General features: G+C 34.2%; 1 protein-coding gene across 1 annotated transcript in view; it reads right to left on the minus strand.

The window, feature by feature from the left end:
* Positions 1-26,839, minus strand: part of gfra1b (gdnf family receptor alpha 1b) — a 107,523-nt gene that overhangs the window by 46,709 nt on the left and 33,975 nt on the right. The window contains exons 4-5 of the mRNA XM_030163223.1: positions 4,087-4,265; positions 3,811-3,983 (exon numbers count right to left, since the gene is read on the minus strand). Coding sequence (XP_030019083.1) covers positions 3,811-3,983; positions 4,087-4,265 — 352 coding nt within the window. The remainder of the gene's footprint in view (positions 1-3,810; positions 3,984-4,086; positions 4,266-26,839) is intronic.

Below are 26,839 nucleotides of genomic sequence, written 5' to 3' on the forward strand. Positions count from 1 at the left end.
TGAGTTATGTTGCACACTAACGGACAGACAAACAAACAAACAGACAGACAAACAAACCCTGGCAAAAAACATAACCTCCTTGGCATGGGGGGGCCCACGGGGGGGGGCCAGTGATCAGCCTTGGCGGAGGTCTGCGCTCTCCGAGTGCTTCTAGTTTGGTTATTTGATTATCTGGCATATTAATAATTCGATTCCATAATCTAAGCATTTCACATTTTCTTTGAATTGCACCAGGAACCCAACCCATATCACCCTGCGCTGCCAAAACTGGGGGAAAAGAATTTTAAAAATTCATACAAAATTTCAACTTTGACCTACTTTTCCCAAAATGTGATGAGATCTATTCTGGGTCACTGGCAATCTATAAACCCAATTTGGTATGAATTCAATTAATAGTTTTGCTGTTAGAGTGTTAACAAACAAACGGAACCAAAAACAATACCCCTTGCCTTGGGGATGGGGTAATTAATCCCATGGGCCATATTAGAACCTTTGGCGGACCACTCTTGGCCTGCAGACTGTATGTTTGACACTCATAGCCTAACACATGTTATGCGGAATAAGCTTTTGGAATATTCTTTATGACAAAAAAAAAAATCAATTAAATAAGGGGTGTCAAACTCATTTTGGTTCAGGGGCCATATTTAGCCCAATTTGGTCTCAAGCGGGCCAGACCAGTAAAATAATGACTTAATAACCTAGAAATAATGACAAATCCAAGTTTTTCTTTTTGTTTTAGTACAAACCCCCCCCAAGTATATTATGAAAATGTTTACATTTTACAGAAAAGATTTGAACAACCTGAAAAAACAGAAATTTCAATTGAAAAATTAGTGCAATTTTAACAATAATATGCCTCGACTTATTATTTATACATGTACATTACACACAATGTTACATAAACATTTGGTAACAGGCAGAATATTGTTAAAATTTTGGAGTTTGGAACTGAAAGTTGAACAATTTCTACAATATTACGTCTCTTATTATTAACACAACTACAGATCACAGTGGATCCATAAATGCACAATAACATTTAGTAACAGGAAGAATATTGTTAAAATTGAACATTTCGGGTTGTTCATCTTTGTTTTTATTTATGTATTTATTTGCGTTTTATTATGAAATGTAAATATTTTCACAGTGTAATCTTATTTTTTTCACTTAAATTTTTTCCACAAAATTTTTCACAAAGAACATTTGTAGTTGTTATTTTTATGGGTTATTGTGTTGTTATTTTTACTGTAGATCTCATTGGTCTGTATGTGGAACCTTGTTGAGCCGCATTATGTAATAAATTCCCGTTATGTAATAAAAGTTCAAAATGTAATCAGAATGTCACGTCATCTTGTAATAAAGCCGCATTATGCAATAAGCTGACGCATTTTGTAATAAACTACATCAACGCATTTTGACACATTTTTATTTTAAAAAAAAAGAAAAATGTAATAACATGGTTCATTATGTAATAACAATCCAAATTAATATCATTTCAGAACAATTTAGAAGAAATTAGTCACAGGAGCTACAGGTAATGTAATCAGAACTTTAACCACACTGTTTAACCCTTTCATGCACGAATTATGAGAACCTTAATCAAAATTTTTTCCTGAGTGTTTTTATTCCTCTTTAGGCATGAAAAAAACAATGTGATAGAAATTTTTCATCTGAAAAATAAATTCAATAAATAAATAAATAAAATAAAATAAAATAAAAAATAAAAAAAAAAACATTTAAAAAAGTAATAATGACAAAAAAATTCTTATGAATCTATTTTTCATGAAGTTGCAAAAATATCCACTCAGCTGGACAACACACATTTAATTTCTGACACACAGAAACATGTATTTACTGATAAACTGTGTGAAAACTGTGGGGAAAGCTTATGATTCTGGGGGTTTATCCTCTGGAGAGATCTACATAATGTTACCAATTCATGTCAGAAAAGATATGTATTGTCTTATAACTTTAATGAAGATATGTGTAAAAAAAAAAAAAACAACAACAAAAAGAACAACAAAATCCATGAATATACAAGAGAACAGCCGTAGAATAGCTGTCCACTGTAGTGACCACTATGTATGAAAGGGTTAAAGATGAAAATAAAAATGTGTCAAGTGCATTTTGTAATAAATTTCTCAAATTGTAATAACTTACTTCATAATGCGAAAAAATTTACTACATAACGCCTTGAGGTAGTTACAAAATGCGTCAGTTTATTACATAATCCGGCTTTATTACAAGATGACATTCTTATTACATTCTGAACTTTTATTACATCATGGGAATTTATTACATAATGCGGCTCAACAAACCTGAACCAAAATGATAAGGACAACCTTGACTGTTGAGGTTCATTTTTGCACTTTCATCTTGCGGGCCGGAATGGAACCTTTGGCGGGCCAGATTTAACCCCCGGACCACATGTTTGACACCTGTGAATTAACCCTCCGGTATCTGGGTGCGCCTTTTAGGCACACTTTGCACTTCGTTTTAAAAAACTTCATATTATTTTTCACAATTTAAATAAGGTTAGAATTCAAAAGTTGTTCATTTTTGCATGATCTTTAAAATTCTGGCCACCAACTAAAATGTGCACATTGTAAATAAAAGAAAATTACAAGACTAGCATCTGTCTCCCAAGTGTGCCTAAAACGCACTATTTCTTCCATTTGATATGTATGATTAGGGCTGACCTTGATTTACAAAAATAAAATCAAATTAGAGCAGAAAAATAAATCAATATGTAATATTTAATAGTTTGATTTATAGGTGTGCATTTTACGCACACTTGGTGACAGATGCTAGTATTTTTGAACATTTGACCTAGCGCTAAAAATAATAATGCAAATTAACCAATGTTGGAGTTAATTATTGACATATGCCAGGCTGCAAAAATCAAATAATATGTGATCCACTTTTTATGTACAGGGTGGGGAAGCAAAATTTACAATGAACATTTAGTTGTTTTTTCTCAGCAGGCACTACGTCAATTGTTTTGAAACCAAACATATATTGATGTCATAATCATACCTAACACTATTATCCATACCTTTTCAGAAACGTTTGCCCATATGAGTAATCAGGAAAGCAAACGTCAAAGAGTGTGTGATTTGCTGAATGCACTCGTCACACCAAAGGAGATTTCAAAAATAGTTGGAGTGTCCATAAAGACTGTTTATAATGGAAAGAAGAGAATGACTATGAGCAAAACTATTACCAGAAAGTCTGGAAGATACTATTAAAGAAGAATGGGAGAAGTTGTCACCCCAATATTTGAGGAACACTTGCGCAAGTTTCAGGAAGCGTGTGAAGGAAGTTATTGAAAAAGAAGGAGGACACATAGAATAAAAACATTTTCTATTATGTCTATATTATATAATTTTCTCGTGGCAAATAAATTCTCATGACTTTCAATAAACTAACTGGTCATACACTGTCTTTCAATCCCTGCCTCAAAAGATTGCAAATTTTGCTTCCCCACCCTGTAGTATATTGAAAAAAAATAATTTTTTGTGTTTTTTGCATCCAAAAAAAATGGTTTGTTTACATTACAAACACAGCATTTAAAGGGTTAAAAAAAAATGTGACAGCTATTGAGTATTTGGTATTTTTATTTACGGGTCAAGTTGATGAAATAGAAAAAAGTGTAAAAGAATTAAAAGCAAACTGTATGAATTTTTTTTTGACATTATTCCACAAGTGTGCGAAAAAAGCACTCTTGGTGCTTAGTAAGGGCCTTACTGGATGGGATACCGGAGGGTTAAAGCAATGTTTGCCTCCACAAAAGCCCCCTCTGTGCTCATTTACCTGCAGATGTAGTTGGTCTTGCAAGTGTTCTGGAGGGACAGACAGTTGGGTTTGTCTTTATCCTCATAGGAACACACGGGTACGATGGTTTGCCGTCGGCGTTCTGCGCATGCCGTCTGATCCCCGGCTGGACAGGAACAAAACAGCATTCCATAGCTGTATTTAGTCGGAACCTAAATTTTAGGCAAAGAAGAAGCAAAACACATGTTGTATCGGCAGATACGGTCGAAGCTGTGAAAACTGCAACTAGCTTTTAAAATGTGCATATTTAATGACCTTGTCAAAGAACTGTCGTAGGGCCTTGTGGCATTTGCGCTTGTTGCAGACTTCAGAGGCAGACACCCTGCTGGTGCACGGGTTGATATAAGCTGAGCGGTATTTCTTACATGTGTCATTCAGGTTACAGGCCTTGGCAGCATTCAGGCAGTTATTCTCCTTGGTAGATGCAGGTTCAACTAACAGAGAGGAGAGACACATCATTTTCATCGTCCTTCCTTATTAAACAATGCTGTTACTTCTCTTGTTCCTGTCATAATGGGCAATTCAGTTACGAAGATACATGGCTGTAGTCATAGATCAGTGTAGTCAAGAGATGGATGACGGAGGAGGAAAGTGAATACACGAAGGGGTAAAGTGGAATGAAAGGGTAGGGAAAAATAGAGGAAATGCTGTTGAATACAAAGTGCACATTTGAACAGTCTGTCTTTAAATCCAGGCATTCATTTCAATATGTCCCTGAAGAAAAGTGCTAAAAGATTAACCCTTAAAGAGCCAGAGCTACTTTTATGGCAGTTCCCAGATGAATTTTTCTCAGTATTTAACCTTTCTTAAGTGATTTATCACCATTTATTACAATAGTATCCTCTGTTAGTTGTGTTTTTTTCAGTGAAAATCCGGAGTTTTCCCATATTTAACGTACGGATTATGTGGATGTCCATAAAAACTCAGATTAGATAGATAGATAGATAGATAGATAGATAGATAGATAGATAGATAGATAGATAGATAGATAGATAGATAGATAGATAGATAGATATTTATTTATTTATTTATTTATTTATTTGCACAAAATAAAAACAGCAATGGAAAAACAACAACATTCAGACAAGTAACATGATTGTGCAGGAGAGGTTAGAAGCCAAAAAAAAAAAAAAAAGAAGGCTTATATGAATACCTCCCCCGAAATGAATAATACACACAAAAAAAAAGAATTAAAAAATACAATATAACTGAAATAATAAACTAAAGTAAAAACAACAAAAATGTAGTCCACATTACAAATCATCAAATTCAAATCCAGTGATATACAGCCTTACATTTTTTTTCATGAATTAAAGTCCTTTTCAGATGCTTTTTAAACACTGATAAAGTAGATGTTGATTGAAGTTCAGGTCTTAGATTATTCCACAGATTCGGTCCACGATATTTCAGAGAATACTGACAGACTGAAGTTCGGCAGTACGGAAGATAAAATTTGCTTGAAAATCGTGTCGGAAAGTTGTGAATAACAGAAGACAACATAAAGAAATTTTGAAAAACTTTAGGAAGAATATGAGTTAAGTGAACATATTTGTACATGAAGACACAGGTCTGGTAAACGTTCACATCAAAAACTGAAAGAAGATTGAATTTTTGGAAAAGAGGAGCAGATGAGTCGAGTCTCTTAGAAAAACTGATCATTCTTAAACATTTCTTTTGAATTAAGAGAATCTTATTGAGATACGTGGGACAGGTTGCCGCCCAAACAGTATTGCAATAAATAATGTAAGGATAAATTAAGCAATAATAAAAAGTCAAGAAACAAGACTGATTTATCAATGAACGGACTCTGTTCAAAATGCCAATTGACTTCATGATTTTTTTACAAACAAGATCAATATGGGATTTCCAATTCAATTTTTCATCTACAATAACACCCAAAAAGATAGATAGATAGATAGATAGATAGATAGATAGATAGATAGATAGATAGATAGATAGATAGATAGATAGATAGATAGATAGATAGATAGATAGATAGATAGATAGATAGATAGATAGATAGATAGATAGAGATCATTTCTACCTTTCGTAAATTATTTATCACCAATTTTTTAAAATAATAGTATCGTCTGTATTTTAATTTTTTTTTGGTGTAAATCATGTACCTTCCTATATTTAATTCACAGGTCATGTAGAACACAAGTGTCAAACATGCGGCCCGGGGCCCAACTCCGGCCCGCCAAAGGGTCCAGTCCGGCCCTTGGGATGAATTTGTGAAATGCAAAAATTACACTAAGACATTAACAGTCTTTTTAGTTCAGGTTCCACATTCAGACCAATTCAATCTCCAGTGAGTCAGACCAGTCAAATACTATCATAATAATCTATAAATACTCACAACTCCAAATTTTTCTCTTTGCAAATGTAAATATTTTCATGTATTCACACTAAAACAAAGTATAATTTCACAAAAAATGTGAATAATCTGAACAAACATGGAAAAAGCTGAAATGTCTTAAGAAAAATAAGTGCAATTTTAACAATATTCTGCCTGATACTAAATGTTTTGCGTGTTTGTAGATCCACTGTGATCTGTACGTTATAATGAACATGTGGAAATGAAAAACTGAGGCAGAATATTGTTAAAATTACACTTATTCTTTCAGTTTGCTGAAGTTATTCACATTGTTTGAAAGGATAGTTTGTAGATGTAAACATTTTCATTGTTTGATTTTACTTTTTTCACTGTAAAACATAGAGAACACTTTGGATTTGACATTTATGTATTCTTATGTGATTTTTTTTAACTGGTTTGGCCCACTGCAGATCAAATTTAGCTGAATGTGGCCCCTGAACTAAAATGAGTTTGACACCCCCGATGTAGATGTTCATGAAACCTCAGAGTAAATTTAAAGTTAATTATATCAAAATGGAGAAAAATGAAGAAAAAGTTACTTGTTCAGCAAAAATATCAATAACTAAATGTAAAAACAAGTGTCTCCATCTACTGTCATTGATCCAACTCCATGGGTTTTACTGGGGAATCAATGTTGTAGAAGATGACGGTGTTTCCATGGTAACTACGGAGGCTCTGAACATCCAAATGGTTCATATCTGATGACCATGAAAAGATGAAAAATTGTATTTTACACTAATTATTTACATGTATTGATAGAATTAGTGGATCAGTGGATCCTGTTGAGTAGTAGCCTTCTGTATTTAATTTACTGATCATATAGATGTTCGTAAAAGCTTTGATTAAATTTGAGGATTATTATATCAGAAACAGAGTAAACTGAAGAAAAAGTGACTTTTTCAGCAAAGATATCGATAACTGAAAGTAAAGTCCAAGTGAGTCCATCCAGTATCATTTATCCAATTACATGGGTTTATTTTTTTCCAATTCTGTTCCTGTTGCTTTTTTAAATACTACTACTACTACTACTACTACTAATATTAATAATAATAATAATAATAATAATAATAATTATATATATATATATATATATATATATATATATATATATATATATATATATATATATATATATATATATATTATATATATATATATATATATATTTATTTTTTTTTTTTTTTATCTTTTTTCGTTCAATATGTTGATTACTTTGGCAGTTTTTGATCATTTTCTTGCCTATTTTATTCTCATTTACTTAATTCAAATCAAATATTTGCTAATTTTTTCATGTTTTTTATTAGTTTATACATTTTTCATTAATTTTTGTTCATTTTGTTTACTATTTAGCATAAATCTATCTATATAAATATCTCTCTGTATGATATCTCTATAATATCTCTTACTGGTGAATCCATGTTGTAAAAGATGACGGTGTTTCCATGGTAACCGCGGCGCCTCTGAACATCCAAATTGCTCATATCTGATGACCATGAAAAGATGACAAACTGTATTTTACACTAATTATTTACATGGATTGATAGAATTAGTGGATCAGAAGTTATTAAACAGTTTAGATCAGTCGATAGTTTTGGTTGCCAGTAGCTGTTTGGGTCTTTATGGGTTAAACTTCTCGCACACTTCTTCTAAAATGATCACATATACGGCTGTTTTTTCTAGTTCTATCAGTCGTCCTGTTGAGTCGTAGCCTTCTTTCACTTCCCTATAACCAGACCAGAGCTGTAAGTCTTTTCAGTTGTTGCCACATAAAAATCCTTCTACACCAAAACTGTATCGGACCAAAAAGCTTTTCGGATCTTCGACCCTTGTTGAACAAAGTCATGAGTGTATTTGCTAACGTCAAACCAACTTCATGATAGAAACACCTTGTACGAGTAGTGCACTTTAAATGGTACGGGTTTATTTGGCAGTTTATTGCTCTAGTTGGTCCATTTGTAGCAACAGCTTTGCTACACAATTGTACTTAAAATTCTGCACTTGAGGTATGAGAGTCATCTGTGGGACCATAAGAGGTTTGGCCTTAATGTGCAGACCCTAACACCGAGTGCGCAGTTAGACCTTCAATCACAGTCACTTCAAGGTGCCCTCTAAACACGCCGCTTTGGATGTTGAGACTCAATTTTAGAAGCTGTAATCATAAATACATGTGCAAAAAGAACACAATCGTGTAACACTTTATAATAAGTACGCACTATGAAGCATTAGTTAAGCATTAACAAATACTGTATTCATTATTTATAAAGCATATTTCTGACATGAATACTCATTAGTATATGGTTTGTAAGCACAGTTATAAATGTTTTACTCATCATTCATAATCATTCATCATTCAATCATGCAGTTTGGTTTAATAATCCCACGTGCTGTGTCTTTTGTGAGTCTTTACACTGTAACAAATTACTGTAAAAAAACAGTAAATTTTGTACAGCATCATGCTGTTATTTGTAAATACAGTATAATGCTGTAAATAATGAGGTCTTTAACCCTTTCATGCACGAATTATGAGAACCTTCATCAATTTTTTTTTCCTGAGTGTTTTTAGTCCTCTTTAGGCATGAAAAAAAAAATGCGATTGAAAATTTTCTTCTGAAAAATTCATAAAAAAAATTTAAAAAATAAAATAAAATAAAATAAAAAAAAACATTAAAAAAATAATAACGAAAAAAAAATTCTTATGAGCGTAATTTTCATGAAGTTGCAAAAATGTCCGCTCAGCTGGATACCACACATTTAATTTTTGATGCACAGAAACATGTATTTACTGATAAATTGTGTGAAAACTATGGAGAGGGCTTGTGATTCTGGGGGTTTATGCTCAGGAGAGATCTACATAATGTTACCAATTCATGTCAGAAAAGATATGTAGTGTCTTAAAACTTTAATAAAGATATGTGTAAAAAAAAAACAAAAAAAAAAACAAAACAAAACAAAAAAAAGAAAAGAACAACAGCTGTCCACTGGAGTGACCACTATGCATGAAAGGGTTAAGGTGCAAATTTAAAACAGTAAGCTACTGCAAAATTTGACAGTATTCTACAGTATTTTCTTCAATTCCTCCACTACTGTCTGCCCAGAACTGCTCTGAACAAAGTCATCTGGCATCAAATCCCACCAGCTCATTTAGAAAAGATTCAATCTAACGAATGTTAACTATAGACTTGCTGCATCAAAGGTAAGTGCTTCTTTTTTCAACCACAAGGATAAAATAAAAAAGAGAAAATAACTGAGGATGGCTATTTTCACCTGGACTTAACCCCATACAGAACGGGAACGGAGGTCACCTGATGCCTCTACCAACACTGCCATAACTCCATCCTGCTCCAGTTGGTCATTTATCAGGGTAATTGTGATTTTATCAATGTAACTGTGGCATTTTGGGTTCAGTACATTTCTTCTTCTTGCAAGAATTTAAGAAAATGTGTTAACTACTGAATGGATTTGATGTGGTAGTTTCAATCATTTTAATGTAATATATGACCTTTTGTTAAAGTTCAAGAAAAAGGAGACTGAATTCACGACACATGTACTAAGCTATGCACTTTGAGCCAATGTTGAACCAAATCACCGAATGTGATTGACAGTGAATTTAATAAAAGCTCAATGTTATAATGCCATCTCTTGCCATCTCTTTTTCTAGCAATGTTCATTATTTTGTATTTTAAAATGTAATTTGAAATGTTAAAATCCAAGCTTTTTCGCAGTGTTATACTGTAAATATTACATTAAATATGTTTTACAGTAGTATATTGTTTCTTGGAATACGGTAGTTACTGTAAAATGCAACTGTGGCTAGCAGTGTTTTACTGTAAAAGGTACATTATATACAGCCCAGTACCGTAATACTTTTTACAGTAAGAAACTGTAGTTGTAGATTACAGTAGAGATACTGTAGAATAACAGTAACATGCTGGCAACTCTAGCTGCCAGTATTTTACTGTTTTTTAATGGTAAAATATGTTACAGTGATAGGCATTGCCAACCTTTAAATCTCATTTGTAAATGCTTTATATGTCATAGATAGTGCACACTTTAGATGAGCTCACACCATATGCTTAATTAACCCTTTCATGCATACTGGTCACTAAAGTGGACAGTTATTCTACAGTTGTTCTAGTGTATATTTATGGATTTTGTTGTTTTAGTTCCATATCAGTTAACACAGTGGACGCTTATGCATCATCCCAAACACTGTAATTCATACCATTACTGTAAATTTGCTGTACTAGATAAACCTGATCTGCACTAACATGTTTGATTGTGAAAAAAAAAACAAAAAAACAAAAAAACAAATTGTTATTAAACTGCAATTAACAGGTTTTTTTTGTTGTTGCATATTCTCCATGCAGGTATTGTTGAAATGTGAGAAAACATCAAATTAGCAGCATTAAAAATGTTTTTATCTCATAGTTTTCACACAGTATATCAGTAGATACATGTTTCTTTGCTTCGAAAATTAAATGCATGATTTTTTAACTCCATGTAAAATCGGTTCATAAAAAAAAAATCCAATCACATTGGGGTTTTTTCATGCCTAAAGAGGAATAAAAACACTTGGGAAAAAAAAAAAAAAATCTTGATTAAGGTTCTCATAATTCATGCATGAAAGGGTTAATGAGTAGTAAGTGCTTTATAACTCCCTGAAATAATGAATTTCTGTATTAATAACTGTTTATAAGACATCTATTGAAAAATAAATGTGTGAGTTCATATAAAATACCTACTAACATATTCACTAATCATTAGTACATGTCTGAATAGTGTATGTGCGAGCATAAATACACATCACAACTGGTTTGTAAGTGATGCAATACTAAATTTTTAAACGCTGAATCCATAATTTATAAAGTATGAAAATATAATCATTAAACACATTGTTATTAAACTGTAATCAACAGTTTTTTTTTTGTTTTTTTTTTGCATATAATTTCCATGCAGGTATTGTTGAAATGTGAGAAAACATCAAATTAGCAGCATTAAAAATGTTTTTATCTCATAGTTTTCACACAGTATATCAGTAGATACATATTTCTTTGCTTCGAAAATTAAATGCATGATTTTTTAACTCCATGTAAAATCGGTTCATAAAAAAAAAATCCAATCACATTGGGGTTTTTTCATGCCTAAAGAGGAATAAAAACACTTGGGGAAAAAAAAAAAATCTTGATTAAGGTTCTCATAATTCATGCATGAAAGGGTTAATGAGTAGTAAGTGCTTTATAACTCCCTGAAATAATGAATGTCTGTATTAATAACTGTTTATAAGACATCTATTGAAAAATAAATGTTTGAGTTCGTATAAAATACCTACTAACATATTCACTAATCATTAGTACATGTCTGAATAGTGTATGTGCGAGCATAAATGCACATCACAACTGGTTTGTAAGTGATGCAATACTAAATTTTTAAACGCTGAATCCATAATTTATAAAGTATGAAAATATAATCATTAAACACATTGTAGATGAGCTTAATAATGATGAGTAAAACCATTATATCTGTGCTTATAAACCATATATTAATGAGTATTCATGTCAGAAATATGCTTTATAAATGATGAATTCAGTATTTGTTTGTTTTTTTTGTTTTTTTTTACAATATATTTAACTCCTTTTTTTTAATATGTACATATATTATGCAAATATAAACACATGTAGACCTGTACCTCACAAACAAAGGCACCTGTAACATTACAAGTGTTACAAATAAACACACACATACAAAAAAAAAAAAATTACAAATAAACAATACACATACACATCACAAACTTCTCAGTTATAAACTTTTGTACATAATTTAACCCATAAAGACCCAGCGCTACTTTGGTGGCACTTCCAAAAAAAAATTTTTTTTCTCTATATTTGACTTTGCTTAAGTGATTTATCACCATTTATTATAATATTATCCTCCGTATTTTGTGTTTTCTCAGTGTAAATCATGTATTTTTCTACATTTAATTCACTGATCGTGTAGATGTTCATTAAAGCTCAGATTAAAGTTGAGGGTTATTATATAAGAAACAGAGAAAACTGAAGAAAAACTTGACTTTTTCAGTAAAATATATCATTAACTGAACATAAAACAAGTCTGTCCATTCACTCTCATTAATCCAACTCAATGGGTTTTACTAGTGAATCAATGTTGTAGAAGATGACAGTGTTTCCATGGTGACTGCGAAGCCTCTGAACGTCCAAATGGGTCACATCTGATGATAATGAAAAGCATTTTACACTAATTATTTACATGTATTGATAGGATTAGTGGATCAACAGGTATTAAACAGTTTAGATCAGTAGATGGTTTAAGTCGATAGTGGATGTTTGGGTCTTTATGGGTTAAAAATGGTTAAATAGAGAGAAAACAAAAGTAGCGCTGGGTCTTTATGGGTTAATGCCCTACTACAATTATGGGTATTTGAACTCATTAACCCTGTTGTAAGGTTTACACAACTGAATATTTATTCCTCCTTATTGTCATTTGCTAAATCAACATGAATTCAGTATTTGTTGATGCTTAACTAATGCTTCATAGTGTGTACTTATTATAAAGCACAGGTGTCAAACATGCGGCCCGGGGGCCAAATCCGGCCTGCCAAAGGGTCCAGTCTGGCCCACAGGATGAATTTGTGAAATGTAAAAATGACACTGAAGATATTAACAATCAATGGTGTCAAAATCATTTTAATTCAGGTTCCACATACAGACACATGCAGTCCAATTAGATTTCAAGTGGGTCAGAACCAGTAAAATATTATCGGAATATCCTATAAATAATGACAACCCCCAAATTTTCTCTTTGTTTTTTTGGTGTAAAAAAAGTCAAATTACATGAAAATGTTTACATTACCAAATTATACTTGTACAAAAATGTGAATAACCTGAACAAATATGAACAAACAGAAATGTCTTAAGAAAAGAAATTGCAATTTCACCAGTATTCTGCCTGTTACTAAATGTTTTGTGCGACTGTAACGCACATGTGTAAATAATAAACTGATAAACCGAGGCATAATGTTGGTAAAATTGCACTTGTTTTTCTTAAGACAAGTCAAGTTGTTCATGTTATTCAGATTTTAAGGAAACTTTGTAGATGTAAACCTGATCATAATGTAATTTTACTTTTTTCACTGTTATTATTTTACTGGTCCGGCCCACTGGAGATCAAATTGGGGTGAATGTGGCCCCTGAACTAAAATGAGTTTGACACCCCGTTATAAAGTGTTACCCACAATTCTGACTGTAACGACTAATGTTTATGTTGCATCATCACTAAATCTCATTGTTCGCTTGTTTTATTTCCCTCCTTCCTTATAAAGAACACATTCTTTTCAGAAATTGCCCACACATTCTCAGATGCATCACAGTCTTACGCCTTCAAACATAAAAACGTATGTTACATATCTACTTAGACGATGGTAACAGAAATAAATGGCCAATCTGACGACTCTAGCGTTCCTTTTTTCTCACTTGCTGTAGCCCAAGTCCTTTTTTGCTTCACTGACTTCTGCACAATAACACAAACTGTATGCTCGGCCTCTGCATGGAAGAATGAATTTTGTAATTCTGCCTTTTGAGGTGGAATTGAAGCTTACTGCTCTCTTTCATGCACCACAGAATGAGCCATGATTAAATCTGAATACATTCTTGAACCTCGGGTTAATCACATATTACAAAACCCATTACTTACATCTGACAAGTGCCTTGTGATGTGCACTGTGATCCTTTACTGCCTGTTTGTGGTTCCTCAGGCCATAGGTATGACAGTTTTACCTCCTTTATTGTTACCTAGAGGAAAATGCTTATCTTGCATGTGATGAAAACCCATCTCTGAAGATGTTCTTATGTGGAGGACAGGGATTAAAACATGCTTTTCCGAGCGTATTCATGTGACAGAGGGCTTAAGTTAACATGAGTAAGAAGGCTGATGCAGTAGGTCACACTGTGACTTCATATAGACATAACACCCCCAGGCAGCAAAAAACCTTTTCTGTCAGGAGCTTTCTCTCTTTTTTTTTTTCCTTTCCTTTTTTTCTGCATTAAATCAGATGATTTCCAGGTGATATTTTCTGTTTCTAGGGTAATTAGATGCAAAACATATTTATTATCCCTGATTTTTAAGCTCCTGGAAAAATCAAGACATACAATATTTATCCCTTTATCAGGCAAGTGATTATTTTTGGTAATTTCAGCATATATTACAAGACAGTGACAACAACAGTTACAGTAGTTGCTTTTCCATTGACCCTCAAATTGCGTAAATATAACTTGCGAATAAAAATTTACTTAATGGTAAAATGAGAATTTCGCCAAAAGTCTCATTTTTCGATTAAAAGTTTTTGCGCTGGCAAGAGGTGTTTTGTCAGGTGTAGCGCAAATGATATATCACGCAAAACTGCAATGGAAGACCTTTTTTCACAACTAGAGTCAGGTGAATTAAAAAACATGATCATTTTTTTAACTTAGTACGAGATAGAGGGGTAATATATCATAATAATAATAATAATGAATGTATCTGTAAATCAACACCATATTTACGTTTGTCGCCATGTTTATGGAATGACTTCTTGTGTCATCTCGCAATAATAAATAAACAAATCATCGCATTTGTGATTTAATGGAAAAACTGAAATTAAGCACTTCTGTTTTTTTGACATTTAGTAAATATTGGTAAAGTTTTGTGCAGATGTCCAGTGGAAAAGCTACTAATGAGGACAGTGAGTACTGGTGTGTATTGGCAATAAGCTGTCATTACAATACAAATCACAATACTAGGATTGCGATACAATATATCATGATATATCATGATATTGTTAAATAGGCAATTTTTTGTTTGTTTCTTTTTTAAAAATTTTTATTTCCTTGAAGAATTTAATTACACCCGAAATATGCACAAATACTAAACACATTTTTATTTGATCACAACAGGATCTAATGCTATATCACAAAATGTTACTGTGTTAAAACTTAAATTATATTTTACAGACATTACAGTTTAAGATCCTGCTCAAATGTTCATATTCTATTAGTTCAGAACTAACATCAGAACACTATTTTTGTGCAATCCCAACAAAGGAACTAACATCTACCTCTCTCAGACAGCGTTAAATAATAATAAATAAAATGTAAACAATAAAGAAAACATAAAAACAAAAATTAACCTCTGCCATGTCTGCATTTGAATAAATACCTAAAAATATCGATACAGTACTTTTTAATATCGATACAGTATTGTGAAATAAAATATTGCGATATTTTGCAGAAATGATATTTTCTAACACCCTTAACAGTGAGTTAACAATCTCAGGTCCAATGTGGTCTACAGGGTCTGTAAGGTCCACCTCTCCATGAACAGTGAGTTTACCTGATTTGTTAGGTACCACAAAGTAATGGTAATAAGAAGTACTCCAAAATTTAAGGAGTAACTACATTTTTAAAAATTAAGTAAATAATAATAATACGTGTTCTTGCATTCTGGTGAAACATCATCGGTCGCAGCCCAAGTACTGTTCCAATTGCAAGTTCGCATAAATCAAGAACGCATGGAATACCTGGATGTTGTTCTCGTCTGCTAGCTTAAACCAAGAATGCACTGGTTGGTGACTCGTGTAGACATGTAAATACTAGTACAAATGTGTTGAAATCAAATCGAGTGACATTGTAGTGATTTGAGGGAAGTACGTTATGGAGCAGATGACAGAAATACAGCAAAGACGAAGGAAAGTTCGCAAGTACGCAGCCGTTCCAATTACAGATAGACTTGCGTTCTTTGGATGTCTGTTCTCTGGGACGGTTCTTACCAAAGAGTGTGCTCAACAAGTTCAAAAGACTGTACTCTGTGTTCATGGGATAGAGCAGGGGTGTCAAACTCAGATCCTCGAGGGCCGGTATCCTGCATGTTTTAGATGTTTCCCTCTTCCAGCACACCTGACGGTCATTATCAGGCTTCTGCAGAGCTTGATGAAAGGCTTATCATTAGAATCAGGTGTGTTGGAAGAGGGATACATCTAAAACATGCAGGATACCGGCCCTCGAGGATCTGAGTTTGACACCCCTGGTATAGAGAGTATGCATGTGACATCACTGCTAGCGAAAGTCACCGCGGTTCCGCCCACTGAGTGGCAGAAAGAGGGAGATGAGTGGCAGCGTTGGCTTCAATACCGTCAAAACGTAAGAACAATATTTAATAAAAAATGGGGAAGAGCTGTTGTGAGATTGATTGTATGAACAGGTTTGAAAAGCAGTCGGAGCTATCGTTTTACAGACACCAAAAGACAAAGAAAAGAGAAGTAGATGGATCCACAAATCCAAGAAACCAAACCTAGATCTGTGGATCCTGTTTCGTGTCAGGTAACATTAATTTATGCTGTATTTTTGGATAAAATCATACCTTAAATTACATATTGTTTTGGCTAACGTTACCTCTTAGTAAAGCTCTTGGTTTCATGATCAGATCTTTCATGGCTTTTGTCTTCATCTTGTGATTCTGAACCTTGTGCTCCTACAGGGGTTGGACAAAATAATGGAAACACCTTCACCTCAAGATGATAATGCCCCAATCCATACAGCTAGAATTGTTAAAGAATGGCATGAGGAACATTCTAATGAAGTTGAGCATCTCGTATGGCCGGCACAGTCCCCAGACCTCAACATTATTGAGCATTTATGGTCAGTTTTAGAGATTCAAGTAAGACGTCGATTTCCACCGCCATCGTCTCTAAAAGAGTTGGAGGGTATTCTAACTGAAGAATGGCTTCAAATTCCTTTGGAAACAATTCACAAGTTGTATGAATCAATACCTCGGAGAATTGAGGCTGTAATTGCCGCAAAAGGCGGACCTACACCATATTAAATTATATTTTGTTGATTTTTTAAGGTGTTTCCATTATTTTGTCCAACCCCTGTACATGATTATTAAACTAACTTAAACTGAGGCTAACCCAGTTTTTCAAATACGGGGAACTGGAGAATAACTAGAAAAGCACTCTGAGAGCGCAGACCTCCGCCAAGGCAGATCAGTGCCCCCCCCCCAGATCACCACCAAAATTTAATCATTTGTTCCTTGTGCCAGTATCAATATTTCCTGAAATTTTCATCCAAATCTGTCCATAACTTTTTGAAACATCCGGATCAGTCTTTGCCATTTGATAGAACACCCCATTGTAAATCCCTGAGTCAAATTGCATGAGATTTGCACAATTCCCCCATATTGTGATTTCCACCATAAACATTAGTCCCATATTTATTTTACCTATATTTTAAGATTCCTTGACCATGAAAACATACCATTAGCAACTGGATTCATAATTATATCCTTATTAGTTCAGTAGTTATTCACGAAAATCACATTTCTCGTAATGGCGGTTTTCTTCTGGATCTAGCTCCTTAAGTATTAAAGCTACATGAAATCCGGTGGCATACTCCCGATGCGGAACTGACTGAGCTACACGATGGCGCTTGTCAGAAATTTCTACCTTTAATATTAAAGGCACAGTAGGCCAAAAAGTAAGGGCACCCCCATTTTTTATATAAATTGAGATAAAATCCGCCTTCTGGATCAGATCCGGATCAGCCTTTGAAATGTGATAGAGGACCCCATTGTCAATTCCTGAGTTAAATTTCATGAGTTTTGGTCAATAATTAAGCGAGATATTGGGAAACAAAAATTTTGGCCCCATTTACCACAATGTTAACAAAAATTTCAAAGTGATCCAGAATCCAGGATTTCTTCCGGATCACCCCCAAAAGTTAATCATTTCTTCCTTATCCCATTTCCAACAAACCCTGAAAATTTCATCAAAATCTGTCCATAACTTTTTGAGTTATGTTGCACACTAACGGACAGACAAACAAACCCTGGCAAAAACATAACCTCCTTGGCGGAGGTAAAGATATGACAGAGTATTAGGGCCACATAAGAAAATAAAAACACCTGTCACTACGAGTATAAGGTCATAAAATATCAATATAAAACCCGTAATTTTATGAGAATAAAATCGAATACAAAAAGAGTCATAATGTTAGGAGAATAAAGTCGTAGTTATAAAAAAACTCATAATTTAACAAAAATGTCATTCGTTTATGAGATTAAAGTCGTCATATTCCGACAATAAAGCCATAATATTACAAGAACAATGTTGTAATTTAAAAACAGGTGGGGAAAAATCTCCTAATTTCCCAGAATAAAGTGGTCCCCTGCTGGTCCACAGCAGTAGTATGTGTGTTGTATAAAGTACTTGATCTGAACTAGACTCAGTAAATCTCCTCAGTACCAGTAGATCCTGCATATATTCACTGGGGTCAGTACACGGTCTACTGTAAATACACTGTGGATCAGCTGGTTCTGGGCCCTAGTTTTGGACGCTGGTTGTCAGTCATGATGAAACCATGTATATTTGTTTCAGGTAAAAATAGCGATGATCCCCTACATCCCAGATGTCAGGATTTGCGATTTCTGTCCACATGTCAATGTTCGTGGACCGCTTGTTCTTTGGTAGCTCGTACAGATCCATGTCCAGTCCTATTGTCCTTAATTTAATTTCATATTTCACATTTCCTGGTCTCGCTGTGTTTACTGCCATACCCCGTCATGTTGAGCAGGTTGGTTTTTGCCACTCAGTCTGACTTAGAGGGGCGTGGCCTAGGGGGGAAGTGATGTATGTGCATACCCTCTACTGAGACACGGCCATTGTGGCATGTTTGCCGCATTGCATTGTGGGTATTAGGCATGTTGCTTGAGTATGTGCTATTTTTATGTGTAGGGTTCAGTAGGTTTGCAGTGTTAGTGTGAATTTGGGGTTAATGTGTGTATGTGTTTTTTGGCCTTTTTTTTTTTTTTTTTTTTTTTTTTTTTTGCTGAGGTGCACCATAAGTGAAAGCCGTAGGCCCAACATTGCCTTACGTGTTCATCTGTGGTTGTAAATGTCTCAGTCATTGTTCAACTAAATCTTACACTTGTCAAATTAGAAACTCATCCTGTGCTTTTTAATTTACACTGAACTAAATTCATGCCAATCCTCCAACCACACTCCAATATTAACTCTGATATTTGATAATCCAGTATAAATTACATTCTATTAAAAACATTAAGTGAATGTAGCACATTTGTTTTGTTAAATAATAATTTCATTTTCAGTTGTATCTACCTGACATTTTAATTATATCTACTCATTTTTTTTGAGTGGTTTGAACTCAGAGTTGTTATTGCATAGACTTAGAATTTTAATTATATCAACTGAATTTTATATTTCAGGGTACCCAGTGTAGTTATTCAGATCTGCTTCAATTTTTTAATAACATACATAAATCTAAATGATTTTACAACATTCAAATTTGCTCAGTATTTGTAAGTGTAAAAATGTTATACAGATTAAATTGATGAGAGCATAGTTGAAGTTTTTAGAGTGTAAGTAATGATGTTCAAAGGGATAATGTAGATGTTGACAGGTGTCTGTATGTTCTAATGTTCTAAAATACATGTTCCTTTCACATTCCACATGCTTTTCTTGTACTTTTTTATTATTTTTTTTTATTTACCTGTATTTTTTATTTTTGCCACATGTGCATGTAAGGAACCAAATACGGTAACTTCACTGACCTTGATTTTCTACATAACAATAAAAATGTTTATAAAAGTAATAAAGTCTTGTTATATCCTGCAATAACCCTTATGCAAAGAAAATATATTTCTCTATATATTGACTGTCAATATATTACTGACTGAAAAATGTATTACTCTATAATATAAATTTATATTAAAAATTTACAGAATAATATATTGTGTCAATATATTTTGTATTATATTACAATATATTGAAAAATACATAAGGAATTGCCGCTTTCCATATGTTGAAACATATATGACTATATGTTTACTTATATATGTAAATATATGTCATTATATATTTAGTAATACACTTCATAATGCATGTATGCATATATACATACATATATTGTCTAGTGTATTACTAAATATATGTAATTATATATTTAGTAATACACTTCAAAAAATATGCATGTATATATATATATATATATATATATATATATATATATATATATGTACATCTTTTTCATCCTTTGTTGCCAAAATGACTAAGAAGGCATCTTTTTTCAGTTAACACTTTTTTCATGTATATCACGATGCATATTTTCATGAAATATGTTATTATGCATACCAAGTAATATAAGTGTTGATAAATATCTGCTTTATGTAAACTTGTGTCAATGGAAAGAAATTGAGTTTCAATAAAACAATATGTAAAAATATAGGGCAGTTTTTGTCTTCATTGTAATATATGTTTTATATGTATCAATATATGATTAAAGCATATATTGCAGTATATTGGAAAATATATGCACTACTTTCCCATATATGGAAATGTATTTTTTAATATAATGCATTATATTTTTCAATATATTGCCATATATTTTTGTTTCATAAGGGTTAACACACTAAGGCTGTAATTTGAATTTCTGAATATTTCTATGTGTGACTTGTAAAGGGTTAATGCACACACAAAATCGTTATTATGGAGTTATTAAAGATTTAAATGTCATTAATATTTATACTTACTCAGTCTTTCAGTTTACAGTAGCTTTATTTTGGAAAAACTGCCGGTTTTTTTAGTTTATGTTTGATTTATTTTTAATGTTAGGCTATTGGTTTAGCAAGTATCCCATGGAAGAAGAATGAAAGCACATGAAATGTTTTTTAAGCACATTACTTATTAAAAACTAAAAAACTATTACATTGTTTTTCAACACCACAGATTTTTTACTATGACAAAAAATGAAAATGAGGCTGATTTTACCCACAGATATCATTTGCTTTGAATTGTCTGTACTTTGCAAAGCAGAAGTCATACATAACTGCTGCCATACTATAGTAAAGTTGCAAAGAGTATGTTGCAGAGTTTATATTTCTATACTCCTCTTGTGTCTTCACAGTGCAACAAGAACTGCACCCCCACACGTCCGACAAAAATATGATCCCTCGCTGTTAAAACCCCTTCTCTTTAGCTCCTCTTGAGTTGCACCCTTAAGCAAGGCCACCGCAATGCCATTGACGCAAACCAAAAGACGCTGGAATCTGACTTTTGACCCCAACTTAGTAAAAAAAAAACGACCTTTAAAGAAGCCGCCAGCCAGGTAGGGGTATAAAGAATCTCACAAAGGAAGTTAATTATGGTTTCCTAGAGGGGTTAGTTCAGTAATACAGTAAACATGAGAATGTGAGAACCAAATGTCACTATTATACAGCTGCCAAACGCTCATCTTTACAGTCCCTTCCTTTATAGCAATTTACCACATTTCTAATATTCAATTACAAAAATGCTTAGATGGTTTTACATGGGTATATGAAAAGAAATGTAGCCCATATTATACAGGGTGTATAAAAAAACAACAACTATACATTTTGAAAAATTACCCCCAGTTCCGCATTTGATAATTTTTTGGGAATTTTCTTTTATGGACGTCGGTCAGTAGTGGATTGGTGGATATTTGTCTAAATTTACAGACCCAGGTTTTCATGTATGAGTGAGCAGGGGCAAATTGCGCAATCCAAGTTAAAACTGGTTTGTGCGAAGTAGCGGTGGGATTTAAATCTGTCCTGTCTAATCAGATTTGTTAATTACGTTAATGTTTAGTGTTTCATGTCTCGTCTTTGGTCTTCAGTGTTTTGTCTTTGTTTGATTTATCACTTTACGTTAAGTTAGAGTCGTTCCCATTTGGTCCTGTCTTGCACTTCCTGTTTTATTTTGTACACATCTCTTCCCTCTCGTTTCAGACCCTGACTCCCTCCCTTTGTGTGTTTTCCCGCCAGTGTGATTGTTAGCCCCACCCCTGACTGTTGTCACCTGTGTTCCCCCTACCTCATGTATAAATAGTCCTGTCGCCCTTTGTTTTGCGCCAGTTCGTCAGATTCCGTTACGGTGTTTTATGTCAAGCTGTCTACCAGGTTTTTCCATGTTTATCAGTTTTATGCTTCAAGTTTTTCATAGAGATTTGTTTGTAGTTTTTTTTTTATATCCTCCTTGTGAGCGCTTTTTGTTAATCACTTTTTTTTATCATTAAAAAACTTCTGTTAAAATCTTAAGTTTTTGTGAGTCGTGCATTTGAGTCCTCCATTTCATATGTCAAGGAGTTCTAACAAAATCCAATCAAAGGTCATGGGAGGGGACAATGAGCATCCATCTTGTTTTCCACAAAATTACCAGGTTACAGCATTAACATTTTGGCCACCATGTCAATTTCATTTCTTTACCCATAGGAGCCGTTCCTGCCTTTCAAAGTTAATTCTACTTGTTTAGGGCCTGAAAATGTCACTGAGGACAGGCCAAGTTTGGGTTAGGGTTAGCAAATATTAGGCCTGTAATGATACATGTACCGAACCGAACCGTTTCGGTACGCACCTGTTCGGTTCGGTACACAGCTGTACCGAAACGGCACAGTATGATGAGAAAAAGAAAAAGGAACGAAAGACGTCGTTCGATGCGGAACTTTAGATCCGAACAAGTTTCACACAGACATATTGACGGAGCACACATTGACCCGAAATATGAAATAGCAGCTGATATAAGGTTAAAAAAAACAACAAATATGATGTGAACCTGGAAGGAAGAGACTGAAGACCCTCCACCATCAGTCCAGTCCAGTTTGGATCAGTTCAGGTTCAGGTGAAAGACAACAACGAGGAAAGAGACGTTAATAAGACGGACGTTGTTTGGCCCCTAGGAACTACGGTAGTTCTAAAACACTTACACTGGCTCTGTCTGTCTGTCTGTCTGTCTGTCACGCACACTGTATAATAGAGGAATAAATAGAACGTTGAAAGGCTGTAAAGTTTCACTTTTGTTTCACGACAGCGTTCGTTATGTTAGTTATGGACCGCACCCCCAGGTATATAACTGCGCGCCCCCCCTACCCCAACAAAAAAATAAACAAATACAAATAAATCCCCCGTGCACACAGGCACACACAAATACACACAGTGACCTAAACAGTTTGTTCTCTGTCCTAAAAAAATAATTTGGTTCATTATGATGTCAGTGTTTCTCTTCAGTTTGCTTAAACAGAATACCAGTTTGTCCTCTTGTTAATGTTGCACTTCATGTGGAATTTTTTTGTTATTTTTATGCAGAATGTGAACTGACATAACTGTGACTAGATTTTTCTTGTTTGTTCGAAACTACCTTTCAGGGAAAAGTGCAGTACTAATGTTTAAAATATATTTTGTAATATTAATAATTTATTTTATTTTCTATTTGATTTGTAGCAGCAGAATTATATTACAGTGAACCCTCACAGTTCGCGGTCTCAGCAATCGCGGTCTCAGTACATCGCGGAGGTTTCAAAAATATTCCCACTCGTACTCCTGCTCGCTCATCTCCTCCTCCTGCAGCCCGTACGCCTCCGCCAGCCTCTCCTACTCTCTCGGAAGGGGAGTTGGTTGACGATCCGTCTCCTCTGCCCATATTAATAGCTGACGAGGAGGCGTCCTCAGGAGAGCAGTAAAGCTCTCCCTCAGCACCTGTGCAGGTATCACATTCCATACTTCACACCTGCACAGGCAATCCATCATCTTCATTACCATCGATCATCAAGAATCATCGTCATCATCAAGATCTTCGTCAGCCACGCACAGAGGAGAGATCGTCAAAGTGAGTGTACATTCCGTAGATTTTGCGTACGCGCGTACATGTACATGTACATGTACTGTGTGGTACTCCACATCGCGGTTTTTCACCATTCGCGGGGGATCACAGCCCCCATTAACCGCGAAGTGTGAGGGTTCACTGTATTCCTGATTTTCTATATTCTATTGTCTCCAAAAATTGGGGAAAAAATGTTAAAAAATTCATAAATGCATTAATAGATATTTTGAGAGGTTTTCTTTCTTCCTGTACCGAACCGAAAAAAAAAACAAAACGAACCGTGGCTTTGAAAACCGAAAACGTACCAAACCGAAAATTTTGTGTACCGTTACAGGCCTAGTAAATATCCACCAATCCCCTACTTATCGATGTCCATAAAAGGAAAATTCCAAAAAATTATCAAATGCTGAACTGGGGGTAATTTTTCAAAATGTATAGTTTTTTTCTTATACACCCTGTATAGGTGAATGTAAAGGTTTCACAGTAATAGCTATGCTTAACAGACACAAGGGAAATATTGAGAGAACTCCACCATTTCTATTGTCTTCTGATTATAGATGCAGAAAACCTTTTCTGTCCGGAGCTTTCTTTCTTTTTTTTTTTTTTTTTTTCAGCTAATTTTCAGGTGACATTTTCTATTTCTAGGGTAATTAGATGCAATTTTGTCATTATGCAGAAGCACAAAGGGAATCCATTAAGATTTCCTCCACTAAAAACCTCCCCATTTCACAAAGAAACAGTACGATTAGGAGCTTCCTATATGAACTCATTGCTTCGTGTAAATAGAGCAAAAAATATGTGACAGAATGTAGATAAATGAGACAGATTATTTAAAACGGGCCAACTGTGAGCGTGAAGATCTTCAGGCCAAAAAAAACTTTTCCGAGTCGACGTAATCATCGTCACACGGTTGGAATTTTGAGTTGGAACATGTGTTTCCTGTATCTCATCTCCCCTAAAATCAGACTACTTTAGGTAATTCGTCTGACCCTAATCTTCCACTCTGTGTGACTGTTTGTCTTCTGTCATAATGGAAAGAAAACAGCAGTGGTCAAAGCTTTTTACTTCATAGCGCTCTGCCTTTCTGTCAGGCTTCCTGCCAGCACCATTAAATCCATTCCAGGGACTTAGTATTTATGACCAGTCCCAAGACCCATTTATTAAGTGCACCCATGTAATTAGCAAAATTTTACTTTGTGCTTCCACGCCAGCTATTGCTTTTCTACATTTATTCCTGGAGTGTGTGATTCATCCTGCGTTCATTTGAACTGTGGTGCAAGACGCTAAAAAGAAAGATGTCATGTCGAGTATGACAGAATGAGCTGCCTCTATTTGAAAGGATGAGGAACCTTTTTAAAGAGACGCTTTTGCACCGCAGGAGACTTTTTCACAGTTTTTAGTGCTGTTTGACAAAGTCCTCCCTGTTGTTTGTGTTCACACTGCAGTAACTAGGGACTATTTCAGTTTTTAGTACGCTCATTTAGGAGTCTTTTTCAGTTTCTGCTTCAAGTTAGGGAACTTTCACAGCACAGGAGTAACTCAAAGTGATGTAGTCTACAACAATTAGTCCTGATGCAAGTATAAGCTGCAGTGGTGGCTGGTGAAATTAGATAATTCATTTAGCTGACAGGAGCAGTTTTTACCTGCTTGACTAGTTTTGGCTACTTCCTACTGCAGTGGTTCCCAACCTTTTTTGGCTCGTGACCCCATTTTAACATCAGAAATTTCTGGCAATCCCAGAAATTCAAAACAGAGACTTTTTTGTTTGCTAAAATTACATTGTTTTTGATCATGTAATAGTTTGCTATACTATGTTGCAAATAAACGTTAATTTTAGACGACATTTAGTCTATATAATGTATATTATTATGGACGGGGGCAGAAAAACCAGGTGTAGATTACTGCACAAAGTGAGAATTTGATTTTCCTTGGTCAGGATATGTACAGTCAGTCCAGCTTGGATTTACAAGGCTGACAATTAATACTGAACAAACAAGAACTCAAACTATGAATTATGAAAGAGCTGCAGCATCTGAAACTGACCACAATGAACATTTGAAAGATAAACAGTACCACAGTGCTTCAGTTTCAGCTTCAGAGTTTGTCATGTCTTTTATGGATTGTGATTGTCTCTGTCAACTCACCATATATTTTTTATTAGTAAGTTTTTTTTTTTTTTTTTTTTTTATCAATTATTTGAAATTTCAGGCGACCCCATTTGAATTCCATGTGACCCCACATGGGGCCCTGACCCCAAGGTTGAAAAACCTTGACTAGGCGAAACTAGCCAAGCAGGTAAAAACTGCTCCTGTCTGCTAAATGAATTATCTACACAGCTGTATTTATTTGGAAGACAGTATGAACCTTTACCAGAAATTATTTTTTGGCTGGTGCAGTATCCAAGTCAGTTTTCAGTTGCACTATAACTACATATCACCACTAGTGTGATGGACACAGCCACACAAGGGTAATATCTTCGCAAACACACCATTGTATTAGTTTCATATCATTATTTTTTATAAGTTTGGTTAGCTGCACATGGTTCATTTGCAGTCAGTCATTTAACATACACAATTTAGTTTATTTTTTATTTTTTAGTCTTATACTGTAGATATAGGTGTACATATGTTGACAGTGTAGGGTGACAAATTATTTGTTTTGTTATATTAATCTTTGATTCTGTTGTTTGAGTCACCGTGTGGTGTGTCCTGGCATCATCCGGATGTGGAAAAGGCATGGCCAAGGGTGGAGCAGAGCTATACTGTATTCTGCAGCCACCTTGTTGGAAGGAACTATGGGCTGTGTTGGCATGGGGGGATTTAATGTTCTCGGGGCTTCAATTGCATTTAGTTATAGTTAGTGTTCATTTTGTTTTTCCCTTGTTTTGTTTCATGGTTTGGCCAAGCCATTATATATGTTCGCCTTTGTCTCATTTTGTTAGGTCAGTTTTTGTCAGT

The sequence above is a fragment of the Sphaeramia orbicularis genome, chromosome 19 (assembly GCF_902148855.1).
Source record: "Sphaeramia orbicularis chromosome 19, fSphaOr1.1, whole genome shotgun sequence".
In the NCBI taxonomy this organism is placed as follows: Eukaryota; Metazoa; Chordata; class Actinopteri; order Kurtiformes; family Apogonidae; genus Sphaeramia; species Sphaeramia orbicularis.